This window comes from Ranitomeya imitator, chromosome 4 (genome assembly GCF_032444005.1).
Source record: "Ranitomeya imitator isolate aRanImi1 chromosome 4, aRanImi1.pri, whole genome shotgun sequence".
Taxonomy (NCBI): domain Eukaryota; kingdom Metazoa; phylum Chordata; class Amphibia; order Anura; family Dendrobatidae; genus Ranitomeya; species Ranitomeya imitator.
Genome location: NC_091285.1, coordinates 572845349 through 572861759, shown reverse-complemented (window position 1 = coordinate 572861759; position 16411 = coordinate 572845349). Strand labels below are relative to the sequence as shown.

General features: G+C 42.6%; 1 protein-coding gene across 3 annotated transcripts in view; it reads right to left on the bottom strand.

Moving 5' to 3' along the window:
- Positions 1-1715: 1715 nt before the first annotated feature.
- Positions 1716-16411, bottom strand: part of ANKDD1A (ankyrin repeat and death domain containing 1A) — a 62959-nt gene continuing 48263 nt past the window's right edge. For 2 of the 3 annotated variants that reach the window (XM_069766334.1, XM_069766336.1), the window contains exons 9-15: positions 10368-10466; positions 10053-10151; positions 8759-8857; positions 8582-8677; positions 8274-8475; positions 7717-7848; positions 1716-6582 (exon numbers count right to left, since the gene is read on the bottom strand). In XM_069766334.1, coding sequence (XP_069622435.1) covers positions 6521-6582; positions 7717-7848; positions 8274-8475; positions 8582-8677; positions 8759-8857; positions 10053-10151; positions 10368-10466 — 789 coding nt within the window. In that variant the 3' untranslated portion in view covers positions 1716-6520. The remainder of the gene's footprint in view (positions 6583-7716; positions 7849-8273; positions 8476-8581; positions 8678-8758; positions 8858-10052; positions 10152-10367; positions 10467-16411) is intronic. The other variant, XM_069766335.1, reaches the window with a different exon arrangement.

Genomic DNA, 16411 nt, shown 5'->3' with positions numbered 1-16411 from the left:
GCTGGAGAGCTGTCACACAGACAGCTCTCCAGCGACCAACGATGCCGAAGTTCCCGGGTAACCAGGGTAAACATCGGGTTACTAAGCGCAGGGCCGCGCTTAGTAACCTGATGTTTACCCTGGTTACCAGCGTTAATGTAAAAAAAACAAACACTACATACTTACCTTCCGTGTCTGTCCTCCGGCGCTCTGCTTTCCTCTGCACTGTCAGCGTCGGCCAGCCAGAAAGCAGAGCGGTGACGTCACCGCTGTGCTTTCCGGCTGGCCGGCGCTCACAGCCAGTGCAGGGAAGCAGAGCGCCGGGGACAGACACGGAAGGTAAGTATGTAGTGGTTTTTTTATGTTTACGCTGGTAACCAGGGTAAACATGGGTTACTAAGCGCAGCCCTGCGCTTAGTAACCCATGTTTACCCTGGTTACCAGTGAAGACATCGCTGGATCGGCGTCACACACGCTGATTCAGCGATGTCTGCGGGAGGTCCAGCGACAAAATAAAGTTCTGGACTTTCCCCAGCGACCAACGATCTCCCAGCAGGGGCCTGATCGTTGGTCGCTGTCACACATAAAGATTTCTTTAACGATATCATTGCTACGTCACAAAAAGCAACGATATCGTTATGTGTGACGGTACCTTAAGTCTTTAAAAAAAAACTAACATGTTTGATGTAATAAAATACTGTAGTGATCTTTATAGAGTTTTAAATAAGAATAGTATAGGACTCGACTTTAGCTCTTGTTTCTCCCTGGTATTAGTTTACTCTGTGCTCCTGAAAACCAAATGAGACAACCCCCTTAAGTAATTCTGATGCTTCCTTGCTTGCTGGGAGCAGGGAATTCGTGATGGTTGAAGGTTTGGCCAAGGGCCTGGCTTTGCCACTGGACTTAACGGTACACACTCAGACACAGCTAGTAGAGAAGGCTTTGCTTCTGTAGCATTGCAGGAGCGGAGGATCTGGCAAGCTTCAAAGCAGCGCCTACAAGCTCCATAGCAAAAGGCTTGCTCTTTGCTTAGGAGTCTCGCTACCTCTCAGAGACTGTAGAGTTGGCTAGTAATGTTGGCAACGAGCAGCAAACTATTTGGGAAGAGCCATTTTTACAAAGACTGGAGTATTATTACAGAACTACTACTATGAAAACGCAGTGATGTGAATATTTCTTACAGGTCAATTTCCGCATAACTATGGTACTCCCAAAATAAATTCTAATAGTATGGCTTCATTTTCATAAACCATCAGAGTAAAGTCATAAGGACAAAAGTATTGTATTTTCTAAACAACCCCCTAAATACAGTTGATCAAAAACAATAGTAGATGCTGGTCCAGCGCCAGTAGCCACATCAGTAGTCCATGGCCTCTAGAGTAAAGCACTGTGTACCTCCTAATCCCTGAGGAATTTCCATCGCCTCTTCTGACTAGTAGGCCTGTAAATCAGAAGAGGCGCTGGGATGGCGCAAGTAGGAGATTCATAGTGCTCTGACCTAGCAGCAATGGACTGAAGACATGGCCACTGGACTAGAGTTCTGCAAATCTTTGGGCTCAACTCTAACCCTAAACCATTCTTTTTATTGAGGTTTGAAAATCCCATGTAATCTCAGCTGGCTGCACGTCCTATGACTACTTGGTATTCCCAGCTTACACAACCTGCAAATCGCTATAATGAGAAAAATCAAGATTCATATAGTACATAGCAGGATGTGTGAATATAGGACACAAGCGTTTGTCAGGGTATGGTTTATTTAACAGAATGACACTTTGTACAGAAAGAAAGTTTCTTTATCTATACGCCTTGGCAATTTAGCTTTACAATGATTAACCATCATCCCGCCAATAAAATGTACAGGTCTCCGTCACATAATGATTTTTCATGGTGCAGCATTTTTTTTTGCATACACCTGAGACTGCGCCCCTTCAGCAGGACACGCCAGTGGTGCAGCTTAAGTGATGGAAGCAGGACCCCTCTTAGTGAGCAGCACCGAGGTCTGCGGAATGACCCCTCTTAGTGAGCAGCACCGAGGTCTGCGGAATGACCCCTCTTAGTGAGCAGCACCGAGGTCTGCGGAATGATAGAATATCTATCTCATTAGTAGAGATCTTGGTGGAGTTGACAGAACCATTGTACTTTGGCGAGTTTGTATACTAGTGCAAGGTAATATCACAACATATAAAAATAATTGATATTTCTTCCATATTAGTCTTCTAGAATTTTAAAGAAAACAGTCAAGTAGCAGTGATGAACAGCAAGGGTATAGATGAAGCACTCCTAACACTATAGACCCAACCCTGGGGTGGACTGGACCACTACTGATCCCTTCACTGACAGCGTGGGCGAATACCTTCAAGTGCACTTCACCATTGGAGTAAAAAGTCACAACAAACGCCTGCTCACATATGCTTAGAAGCCATCGGATTTGATAGGAAGAATAGAGCAGGATGCCCAACCTTCTGCTTGTCAAAATGAAGGAAACCATGATGATGCCCCAACAGATCTCATGATCAGCCAATGTCAGGGATCTTTCCAGATGTTACACTGCATGTGTGAACATAGCCCGAAGCCTCCTGCTAACGTCTGTATTATGTCTGCACTGGAATACAGCATGGGAAGAAGATGTCGACAAACACAGAAATCCCAGAACTATAGGGTCGTGAATGGTGTTGTACAGTTTACATGGACACAGCTCTGTTCTTCATTGTTTGGTTGCTTGATTTTATCATTTGAAGGGTTTTCAATTTATAGTGACAATTTATTAAATGCATGCATTTTTGGCTAAAAATCTTAATTTTTTTTGTAATTGGATTTCATTAAAAATTTTATTTCATATGTTTTGTATTGATTTTTTAAATAATATAACAATTACTATTTAAAGGGATAAAAGAAGGATGGGAAAAGGAAGGTATACTTTAATAGGGAATTGGGATATTAAACATTTTGCCCCATTTGCCTTCTGTAGCCTGTGTTACACGACCCATCGCTGGCAGCAAAATGCTGTAACCATCCGTCAATGAATGGTTCTGAAAGTGTAAGGGGAAAGTTTGGGACTCATCACTTTCTGAGCTCCTCCTTGCTGATTTATGACCACAGACCACATCAACGTTGAACATGCAAAGAAACAAAGAGCTTGTAAAAGTCAAACAGTACAAGATTTTTTAAATTAAACCAAATTGTGAAACTGATTTTTAACGCAGAAGACATGCACTTAAGTAAAAAGAAAAGTTGTCATGAGATGGACAACCCCTGTAATCAAACCTGGGGTCCACTCTAAGGTCTGTCTTTAGCAGATTTACATTAAAGCATTGACAACTTGAATAAATTAATGACAAGTAAAACTTCATACAATGGGAAGCTAAACACATCTCTTACATATTGCATTGCGTAAGGTAATGATTTTACATCTAGAATTTTATATATTGGTTTCACTGATGACAGACGGTATGTCCATGCATGTTCTGGAGTAAATGGTCTGCCACGATCCACTGAGCTCTGCTTAGGAAGTATTTGCATAGTGTCAGCACAGAGTCAGGAGGCTCCGTGAAAGCACCAAGTGATTTTTGTAACGTCTGGCACTATGGCTAAGTATTATTCAAGGCAGTCTGGACTCCTGCTATCTGCAGTTAAAAATACATTAGAAATTAGATATTTTTATATCAAATAGCATTGAGTCACAAATACATGACAGATCCATAGGATACCGAGTAATATTCTGCACTTAATGCTAGAGCAAGTAATTATGGATAATAGGGCAGAATATCACTAATCCTATAGAGTATTATATAAATAAGGAATAAAACTGAGGAACTTCTCCTTGTGTAATTTCAATATATCAGACTTATTTTCCACACATTTCCCTCTATATTACAACTTACCTACCCTTTTTTTTGCTGCAGGCAAAAACCACAACTATGCTTTACTTATTCTCCCTGGGTCCAGCAATATATCTCTGGTGATTGCTGCAGCCGCCTACGCATAATCACAAAAAACACAGCGCTGCAGCCAATCACTGAGCTCAGTGCTGCACCTCTGTCGATGTCATGGCTGCAACCAATCAGTCCTGAGAAGATAAGTAAAGTGCTGTGTTTTTATTACCACCAACTGAGCCAGGAAGCAAACATCAACCCCAAGTCAAATGTGGTCTAAAGGTACCGTCACACTCGGCGACGCTGCAGCGATATAGACAATGAGCCAATCGCTGCAGCGTCGCTGTTTAGGTCGCTGTAGAGACGTCAAACACAGCAACTCCAGAACGATGCAGGAGCGATCCAGTGACGTAACGGCGACTCACTTCTCGTTCTCGCTGGTTGTTAGCTCCATGTAAAACGTTGCTGGCGTCGTTGCTTTTGATGTCAAACATGACGATACACGCCGACCTGACGACAAAATAAAGTTCTGGACTTCTAGCTCCGACCAGCGATATCACAGCGGGATCCAGATCGCTGCTGCATGTCAAACACAACGAGATCGCTATCCAGGACGCTGCAACGTCAGGGATCGTTGTCGTTCTCTTTGCAAAGCTGCTGAGTGTGACGGTACCTTAACTTTACAATTTTGACATTTAAAATTGGACTTGGGATCTTTTCCAACTTTGGTACTACTGTCACCTAGATTGGAAAGGAACCTTAATGCTCCTCTAACATCTGTACAACAGCCCAGAACTTGTCATACTGTGTCTGTCTGAAACCTAAAATTAAGATTCAATATTTGAGCAGAGCAAAAAGATTTGTACTACCATATTCCGGCGTCAAGTTCCGGAATCAGTGGCAGCTGGACCAGTACAGTGCCAACGTCCTAGTCTGGTACTCGAAGAATGCCAGCATCCTGGGCGTCTCTCGCGATTGCCAGGTCCCCACAACATCATTACAAACTGGACTCTGGAAGTGGGAATCTCTTTGCTTATCTATTGAATACATTAAAGTGAATGTCCACTCCTAAACATCATTGTGTTTTTTCATCCAAACATGTCCAAATTTATGTTTGCTAATTTCTCTTTATAAAGATTGCAGCTGCGTTTTATCATTAGAAGTTTCTTAATTCACCAGAAAGGGCAGAAACTAAAGGAATCGTTAGATAAAAGTCATCTGAACCGGCAGATTTCAGCAGGCCGGAACGACCATCTGATGATCATGGAGACCTCTTGATTCTCCAACAGATGACGTTGGTGAACAGAAGATTGGGTAGTTGTAAGTCAACAGCCAATCCTTTTGTTTTCAGGGCAGATAAGAGAAGTTTGGCAGCAGCTTTCTCCTCTCTCCCCATTGCAAACACATAAAAGCTCAGCCAAGTCCAGCTCTCAAGTGTACATGGAAGATAGGAGAGACCCAAGTGGTTAATAATGGCACCATGACTATGGGCCGTGCTTTGCGGTCATTACAGTAAGACACATGAAGGCTGCGGCCAGCGTTTGGCTGCAGTGGTCATGTGCTGAACTGCTTTCAAACATAGATCGGGGGGATCGACAGAACATCTTCACTGGATTGGTGAAGGAAAAGATTTGGTTGTACAGCACGTGCTGCTGATTTTTTATTTTTACATTTTTATATTTAACATGTTGGCAAACTGCACCCACCACTAGAGGGAGCTAAGTGGCGCAGTTATGCATGAAATGCCCCATCATTGTCTAGGTGGCGCTATAGGAAACCAGCAATTTATTATTTAGCTCTACACCTATGCAGGAGATTTGGAGGGCTGTACCAGAAAATAACCCTCCGGCAGCAATAGAGATATAATAAGAAAATGATCAGTGCATTATTCTGGATCTAAAAATCACAGTGATGAGAACAGGCGAAGATTCACTTTAACATAATTCTGGCTCACAGTGAAGCATATAGTATAGAGTAAGAGAGGATAGTGGCAGGAGATTGTATACACTAACCTGATAAATGCTATATCTTCATTACAAGTAATAACTCGTCAATATAAGATATCCACTTTCTGTATCGTAAAGAGGGTTGATCCATTCATCTTAATAAAATGCTTTAATGACTTATATAAAATGATTTAAGTTTCTTTAAGAAAGGTTAAAAAGAACAATTATTACAAAGACCTTTAAATTTATCACAAATCTACACAAATATTGTGGCACGTGTAGGAATCAGTCACCCTGCCCGTCACTTCACGCCTGCAGTTCAAGCACATAGAAAACACTCAGGAGTAGAAAATCACCCAACGCCTCGCTCACACAAGTGTGCTGTAGGTAAAAAACTTCATTCACCCTGGGCATACAAAATGGAATTACAAAATCTGATTTTGGCAAAGGGAGTCCACATTGTAGCCCCAGTATTGCACCGGTGATGTGCTATGCATATGTATATGAAGAAGACGACCTGCAGCGGTGTCACAATTTAGGACGGCGTCCCATGCTGAGCATAGTAGGTGTCCTCCTCCTGTGGGATGTCTCCTATGCTCAGGTTGGCTTCCTGAATGGCACGGCAGGGGTTGTATTTGGATGGAGAATCAGCCCTTGGTGTAATAGTGCTGTAGACCACGCTGTAGCCTGTATGCAGGTAGTGGGGTCATTCCTGAACGATGGTTACATGGCGGCACAAGTCTTTGGGGAAGAATCCTCAGCATTCGCCTTTTTTCTGATACTCTCTGTGGATAATGAATAAATGGATCAGATGAGTTTTTATGGGAAAAACGTATATTACTTACCGGTAATGTGTTTTTACGGAACCCATGACACCACCCTTATATCGCTGGCGCGGTCATGGGTGACAGGAAAACACGTATATAACTTACCGGTAATGTGTTTTTAAGGAACCCATGACAGCACCAACGATATAAGAGTGCTGTCATGAGTAACAGGAAAACGTTAGATATTTTAATGGCAGGTCTAATTTATTTCTATTATCGCGACTACTGCAGTCATATCCTTGTGCTATCTTATACAAGGTAGAACCAAAATCAAATTCAGTAATGGATAGACACAATGTGGCCTCCTTATCTATGAATGAAGAAAGAAAATGATCATCAGAGATGGATAATCCCCTACTTGTTACAAATTGCCCCCAGCGTTCAGTGTTAATCTATCACATTACGGTATGTGCATGCGACGTCCGCTTCAGGCAGGCGAAACTGCTGAGCTTTTTCAAGAGGAAGACGCCCCAAGAAACGCAGGTTTTTTTGTTTTTGCAGCATCTTTAATAAGTAATTTCTGTACAATTTTTGAAAAGTTTTTGACCTTTGGCGGTACTTTTTAAGCAATTCACTGGTAATTCTGTGGCTTTTTTTTAACCATCGTTTTCAAACTTTTTTTTTCTTTAACTCCATTCAATAATAAAGAAATGACTTGCGTTTTTTCAAGCAAAAACACTGGCAAAACATAGAATCAATGTGGTTATTTCCTGAGGACGAGACTGGAGTACCTCAAACACGTAGATCCACACCACAGAATAAACAAATGCTTTTATTTGATCGATTCTCAGTTGTTCTCTGTGGGATATTGACAGCAGCACAATAAAGTTGTCCATCACCTTCTACTGACATAATATTCTAAGCGCACAGAATGATTGCATTAATGATTGCTCGGTGCATGTAGAATGGTGGTCCGCAGGCTAAAAGGGCCAAGAAACGTTCACCAATTTCCTTACAGTTTAAGATTTTACGGTGTAAACCCGGCATAGGGATCTGGAATTTGGTTTACTGCGTGAAATAAAAGATGTGCCTTGGTCCCATGTAGAAAAGAAAGGATCACTAAGCATCACATGTAAAAACGATAATATTAACCTGCTAGATCTCTCCTCCCAATGCCAACAAGCCCTTCAAACAATCCTTTCACTGGGTTATCGCCAGCCATAACTACTCCATGTAACCAGATCAGCAGCATCCGATGTCCATGGTCCCTGTAGCTTTTGGTCCCTAGGACAGAAAGATCAGGTACAATCGGTGTCCTACGATAATTGATGTCTATTATTACACATGACAATTCATGTATACAGGAACTACATTGTGCATGCGTGCCTTTTAGTGACTCTGACTACGAGGAGAACATTGTGCATGCGTGCCTTTTAGTGACTCTTTGACTACGAGGAGCTGATCTACCCGGCAGCAGCCACTACACAATGAATGGAGTGCAACGCCTTTTAATGTCTACATATGGCTGTCAACAGAGCCAAGAACTGCTCATCTGTATAGGTGCTGGGTATTTGTACCAGCGCAGATCATTTACTGGTGACTTATGAGGATCAGACGTTAATATGAATCTCATTTCTTTTAATCTTATTTTAAGGATACCATAAATAGTAGTATATATATTGGCATTTTCTAAGTAGCAGGGATTGTACCTGTCCACTGCTGGTCTATTGCCCGGATGTGAGCATCTGTGAATTTCCAGTACTGGGCCAGCTTTTTCCACTCATTTGGTTTTAGGTATTTCGTTGCAAGTCTCCAGATAACAGAGCGGATATGCTGAGTCTCAAGACGGTGGTCCTGTCTGAAGGTCAAGTGTCTGGCCACCCAGGAGTCTGAATCACTATTCAAATTGTCCTGTCAGAGAGAACACAAGCAGAGAAATCAAGCTGCGCCTACAAGAGATAAGGGAATGTAGACTGCTCTGGCACGGACAGGGACATGGGACACATTCTAGTGGTACCTTCTCCCATTTGTAAAATCGATCTGCCTTGATAATCATGTCTGCCAAGTTGATGTGATTCCCTCGTGCAGCTACATCAAGGGAGGTCTTTCCTTGCTGGAAAGTGAAGAACAATTGTAACACGGTGGCATCTATTTATAGTCCATCTTCACGTAAAACTAAGGATCAGCACTGTACCTTGTCTTGTAACTTCAGATTCACTCCTGCAATGAGGATCATCTCTGCCATCTCCTGACGCCCATGTTCTGCCGCTATGTGGAGAGGAGTTTGCAGCCTCTGGAGAGACAGAAAACATTTTCTAGACAACAATAATATAATAAAGACAGTAATAAAGACAATCTTCCAATTGTCCTATCCACCAGAAATAATGTGGACACGGAAACATTTCAGACTAATTCCTATGCAGTATTAGTTTGGGTGTGGCACACATGGACAAGGTATATAAGGGTTTGCAAAAAGTTCAAAGGGGTTGCCCAGTCTATAGAGAAGTTACTGATGACCCATCTGTTGGATCGGTGATCAATATGAGGTTGGTTGGGGTCAGATATACTCACCGATCAGTGGAAAACAGCTCCTACAGAAGCAATAGAATGAACAATAGAAGATGTTCTGCAGTAGCTGGCAGCGGCTGCTACACACTGAATAGAGCTGTCCTTAGTAGCTACGCTCAATTTGTTCACATTCGGTGCCCACCAGAGGCAAGTTCAGCCAAATAGTGGTAAAAAAAAATAATATACTCACCTCCCCCACCAACACTGTTCACGTGAGGTCGACGCTAGATCTCGCAGTGTTCACGTGACATTACAATCACTCCCACCTGAATACAAAATACTAGGGATGGTCTGACCGCTGTCTCTAATGCCATGTCCTCCCTCTATCTGAAACTGAATCTCTTAAAAACTGAACTTCTCATGTTTCCTCCATTGATTTTACTATGGGTACTGGGAGATTTAAGAAGGTGTTGTCCTAGTAGTGGACAGCGCCTCTAAAGGCGTGGGCAGATCAGTGACATACATAATGACCTCCGGCCTATACACAGACCACTCTTATCTCTTTGAGTTGAACATTTACCAGCATTTGTATCATGGAGAACTGTAGTCTACAGGGTGCATGTCTGCAGGTAGACATATGCATAAATAGCATTTATGAACTCTTAGTGCCTGTTTTTGACACGTAAGTCTGGCGCTATCCTTTGTTTGAACCTTTAGCCACAATTTTATGCATTATCATTTCACAAAGCATTACATTTTGATGAAAAGACACATGTAGGTGCCCATGAGTGATATGTGCAGGCTGGCATTTCACAATGTGCCAGGTGCCTACTTGGGTATAGGGGTACAACTTGATTTTTTTCCCCTTATTTAGTAAGAGTGAATGTAATTTCATTAAATATAATAGAAGCACTATAACAATGCGGCCCCTCCTAGATGTCATAGTCATTCACAGCATAAATAACTTCTATGACGCTTACATGATCTGTAATATCCAGGTCGCACTCGCAGTCAATGAAAAGCTTTACCATGGAGAGAAAGTTCTGTAGGACGGATACATGAAGCGCGGTGGCCTTTTGCTAGAAAAAGAATAGCAGCTATTAGTGGATAAAATGGTGAAAAGTGATCTAATCTTTGCATTCTGGTATAGGACATTGTGGTCCATCCAATTGTAATAGCTATGTTGTGTTGAGACAATCCCCTTAAAATCGTCTTTTTATACTATCAAGTTGCCAAACTGATAAGAGGTTAATTTGCAAGACAACATGACAAGTCTGAGCAACACGGCATCTTACATTGTTCACTGCATTAATGTTAGTTCCTGCGTCAATCAGGATCCTGGCTATGTCTTCAAATCCATGGAAAGCAGCATAATGAAGAGCGTTCATTCCCTTCTGTGAACCAATAAGGAAGGATTGTATTACGGTAATCTAATTTATAATAGGCAACTCAAAAAATGGAGAATAAGAGGGATGGCGATTATACAGGAGGTCATCAGAACAAGAAACAAGGGATAGATTAGTCTATATGATAAGAGCGGAGTGGACAGAATATAACTCCAGTACTGTATATACTCAAGTATAAGCCGAGATTTTCAGCCCATTTTTTTAGGCTGAAAGTGCCCCTCTTGGCTTATACTCGATTCATTGTCCCAGGGGGTCGGCGGGGGACTGGTAACGGCAGGAGTGGATGCTGTGACATCATACTCATCTGCTCCCGGCGCGGTCTCTGCACGTCCTTGCTTCTCAGATAGGAAGAGCTGCCAGTACCGGAGTCTGTGTTCAGCGGTCACGTGGTACTGCTCATTAAAGTAATGAATATGGACGCGACTCCACTCCCATAGGCGTGGAGCGCATATTCATTACTTTAATGAGCGGTACCATGTGACCGCTGAACACAGGAACAAGCTGCCGGCGCGCGCCGGAGTCCATCGGAGAAGCAGGGACGTGCAGAGACCGCACCAGGAGGGGGTGAGTGTGACGGGGAGGGTGAGCCATGTGATATTCACATCTCCCCGTTCCACCGCCGGGCTGTGTCTTCCGCGTCATCTGGCTGTGACGTTCAGGCCAGAGGGTGTGAAGACGTGTTTAGTTCACGCCCTCTGCCTGAACAGTCACAGTCAGAGAACCTGGAAGACAGAGCGGCACACGGCGGTGGAACGGAGACAGGTGAATATTGCAAGTGCCGGGGACCTGAGCCAGCGGCGACACTGGCACTTGGCCCCCATAGCGCGCCGGTCTCCCTTCCTGCTCAGGACACCGGCCCCTGGCATCCAGCGATGAGAGGAGAGTATGTCTTTTTTTTTTTTTTCTTTTTAAATCACAGCAGCAGCATATGGGGCATATTATTCTATGGATCATCTTATGGGGCCATCAACCTTTATGGAGAAGCATATGGGACATATTATTCTATGAAGCTTCTTATGGGGCCATTATTAACCTTTGTGCAGCACTATATGGGGCATATATTTTGTATGGAGCATCTTATGGGGCCCATCGTGAACTTTATGGGGCATCTTATGGGGCTCCTGATTCAATATGGATATTCAAAAACACTTAACCGACTGATTTTTCAATTAATTTTACTTTTATTAGTATCTATTATTTTTGAAATTTAGCAGTAGCTGCTGCATTTCCCACCCTAGGCTTATACTCGAGTAATTAAGTTTTCCCAGTTTTTTGTGGCAAAATTAGGGGTCTCGGCTTATACCCGGGTCAGTTTATACTCGAGCATATACGGTAATTCACCATTCCTTGCAGTCAGTAAAACATCAATTCATTGAACTGCAAGGTCTAGCTGTGGTCGCTTCATACAATCCATACTAAATTAACCCTTTTAATGGTACAGAGAAAAATATACAGGAAAATGTGCTTGCAATGCATTAATATACACGATTACAGTGGCATTTTATATTGAAAAACCACCCACAGTTAGGGCATGCGCTTCTGATAGAAATATCTGTAATTTAATTGTACTTGTCGATTTTCAACTCATGAACCTAACATTTATATAAAAAAAAATGATTTGCTTTAAACATATTAAATTTTAAAAAAAGCAGATAACCTCATTCTCATATTTTAGAGCCACAATTCTCTATCAGTTTGCTACTTCTGCAATTGGCTTACATTATATTTAATGGCATAAATATTTTCACCCACAGTGTTGCTCCACTTTGACAATGCATATTTGAACCAGACATAATTTAGAAGACCCCGTCACACATCAGTGTCTCCAGACATCAGTGTGTCCGGTTGGTGTGGTGACAATTTTCACACGTACTGAAGACCCTTGAATCCGTAGACATATTCAAATCTATGGGTCTGCACACATGTCCGTGTGTTCCCATGGACGTGTCGGTTTTTTATCGGCACCATGATCCACAATATGTCTTGCACACGTGCACAGTCCCAAGCTAATAACACAAGCCCTCGGCCACCCCAGAAATGGCGCATCCATTAGATTCTGGCGCTTGGACTTTGCTTTTTTCACTTGCTCTAATGCATTGGCAAGCGGGGTAATAGTATTGGGGTTGATGTGAGCTGTTTTATGTCCACTGATATCAAGCCCAGGGGTTAGTAATGGAGAGGTGTCTATCAGACACCCCCATTACTAACCCTGTATTCAAATAGTAATAAAGAAACACAGAGAAAAGTCCTTTAATTAAAAAAAAAAAAAAAACACTCTCCGACCACCTTTTAACCTTTTATTCCCATAGAAATCAAAGTTCTAGTAATCAATCTGCCATAATTCCATAATGGAGAGGTCCCACGCTGATCCCCAACTTTGCCACATCAAGATGGTGTGGTGAGCAATGACATCAGTAACGTGACCACTCACCACGCCAGCCAGAAACACAGTGAGAGTACCGTGAGAAATTTCCGGCTGCAGTGGCAAGCGGTGATGTAATGTAAGTTTACCGCCAGTCACAGGCAGCAGTTCTCACAGTAAGCTCAGCACAGTATAACTTTGATTTCTATAGAAATAAATGGCTAAAAGATGGTTAGTGGTTTTTTTTTTCAATTAAAGGACATTTCTCTACGTGTGTCTTTATTACTTTTGACTACAGGGTTAGTCATGGGGGTGTCTGATAGACACCTCTCCATTACTAACCCCTGGGCTTCAGCGGGCATAAAACAGCTGACAGCAACCCCAAAACTATTACCAGGGCAAGTGGGAAGAGCCGAGGCTAAGCACCAGAATTGGTGCATCTAATGGATGCGCAATTTCTCGGGCGGCTGAAGGCTGGTGTTATTAGTCTTCGAGTGTGCCAATATCCTTGGCTGATTCCCAGCCTATTTATATCAGCCCAAAGATTTCTGTTTAGCCTTTGCCAGTTATTATAAATATGGGGGACCTCACGTCATTTTTTGGGGGAGTCTCCATTTTTAATAACCAGTAAAGGCCAAGCAAACAGCTGTGAGCTGATATTAATAGGCTGGGAACCTGCATAGCTATAGGCACCTTCACAGAATAATAATACCAGCCCCCAGCTGTCTGCTTTCCCTCAGCTTGTTAGTTAAGTTAAGGGGAATCCCAAGCCGATTCTTTAATTTATTTAATAAGCGCTGTTCACAGACGTCGGTTGTCAAAGTCAACTCATCAGCATCACCTGGTTGCGCTTATCGCAGGAAGACCAGGCAACGATGAGAGTTGGATTCAGCACCTGGTGCCTAGGTACACCACCAACTGTAAAGTTTTTCCCAGACGCCTGTACGTGTCACACTGATGGTGCACAGGAACTTCACACAGATGTTACACACGGACACGGATAGCACTGGTACTGTTTTTTCCCAGCAGCAAAAATATCAGGACGTGTTAAAGAGGCCTAAGGCTGTGTTCACATGCAGCGGCTGCAATGTTTGCAGAAAAGAAAGTGGTTTCCCTGCAAAATTAAGTGATTGTGTAGAGATCATTTTAAAGTGGTGCTGTGGTTTTTGGCCACTTCACGGAAGTAGTACAGTTGCAGACTGTAAGTGCAGTCTGTAACAATTATTCATTACTAGATGGTGGCCCGACTAACGCATAGGGTATTTAGAATATGTATAGTAGTATATAGCACAGCCACGTAGTATATAGCACAGCCACGTAGTATATAACACAGCCACGTAGCATATAGCACAGCCACGTAATATATAGCACAGCCACATAGTATATAGCACAGGCCACGTAACAGACAGCCACGTAGTATATAGCATAGCCATGTAGTATATAGTGGCCACGTAGTATATAACACAGCCCACATAATACATAGCACAGCCCACGCAGTATATAACAGGCCACGTAGTATATAACACAGCCCATGCAGTATATAACACAGCCCACGTAGTATATAACACAGCCCACGTAACAGATAGCCACATAGTATATAGCAGCCACGTAGTATATAGCACAGCCACATAGTATATAGCACATGTAGTATATAACAGAGCCCACGTAATATATAGCACAGACCACGTAGAATATAGCACAGCCACATAGTATATAGCACAGCCACGTAGTATATACTGTAGCGGCTACGTAGTATATAGCAGTCACGTAGTATATAACACAGCCCACGTAATATATAGCATAGCCCATGTAATATATAGCACAGCCCACGTAATATATAGCACAGCCCACACAGTATATAACACAATAGGCCAGTAAGTCTAACCTCTATTGTTGGTAAAATATTTGAAGGGTTTCTGAGGGATGTTATTCTGGATTATCTCAATGAGAATAACTGTTTAACTCCATATCAGCATGGGTTTATGAGAAATCGCTCCTGTCAAACCAATCTAATCAGTTTTTATGAAGAGGTAAGCTATAGACTGGACCACGGTGAGTCATTGGACGTGGTATATCTCGATTTTTCCAAAGCGTTTGATACCGTGCCGCACAAGAGGTTGGTACACAAAATGAGAATGCTTGGTCTGGGGGAAAATGTGTGTAAATGGGTTAGTAACTGGCTTAGTGATAGAAAGCAGAGGGTGGTTATAAATGGTATAGTCTCTAACTGGGTCGCTGTGACCAGTGGGGTACCGCAGGGGTCAGTATTGGGACCTGTTCTCTTCAACATATTCATTAATGATCTGGTAGAAGGTTTACACAGTAAAATATCGATATTTGCAGATGATACAAAACTATGTAAAGCAGTTAATACAAGAGAAGATAGTATTCTGCTACAGATGGATCTGGATAAGTTGGAAACTTGGGCTGAAAGGTGGCAGATGAGGTTTAACAATGATAAATGTAAGGTTATACACATGGGAAGAGGGAATCAATATCACCATTACACACTGAACGGGAAACCACTGGGTAAATCTGACAGGGAGAAGGACTTGGGGATCCTAGTTAATGATAAACTTACCTGGAGCAGCCAGTGCCAGGCAGCAGCTGCCAAGGCAAACAGGATCATGGGGTGCATTAAAAGAGGTCTGGATACACATGATGAGAGCATTATACTGCCTCTGTACAAATCCCTAGTTAGACCGCACATGGAGTACTGTGTCCAGTTTTGGGCACCGGTGCTCAGGAAGGATATAATGGAACTAGAGAGAGTACAAAGGAGGGCAACAAAATTAATAAAGGGGATGGGAGAACTACAATACCCAGATAGATTAGCGAAATTAGGATTATTTAGTCTAGAAAAAAGACGACTGAGGGGCGATCTAATAACCATGTATAAGTATATAAGGGGACAATACAAATATCTCGCTGAGGATCTGTTTATACCAAGGAAGGTGATGGGCACAAGGGGGCATTCTTTGCGTCTGGAGGAGAGAAGGTTTTTCCACCAACATAGAAGAGGATTCTTTACTGTTAGGGCAGTGAGAATCTGGAATTGCTTGCCTGAGGAGGTGGTGATGGCGAACTCAGTCGAGGGGTTCAAGAGAGGCCTGGATGTCTTCCTGGAGCAGAACAATATTGTATCATACAATTATTAGGTTCTGTAGAAGGACGTAGATCTGGGTACTTATTATGATGGAATATAGGCTGAACTGGATGGACAAATGTCTTTTTTCGGCCTTACTAACTATGTTACTATGTTACTATGTTACATGTCATGCAGTATATAACACAGCCCACGCAGTATATAACACAGCCCATGCAGTATATAACACAGCCCACGCAGTATACAACACTGCCCACGCAGTATATAACACAGCCTACGTCAGGGGTGCCAAACTGCATTCCTCGAGGGCTGCAACCAGGTCATGTTTTCAGGATTTCCTTGTACTGCATAGGTAATAATTTAATCACCTACACACATAATGATTGCAGCACCTTGTGCAATGCTAAGGAAATCCTGAAAACACGCATGGTTTGCGGCCCTCGAAGAATGCAGTTTGACACCCCT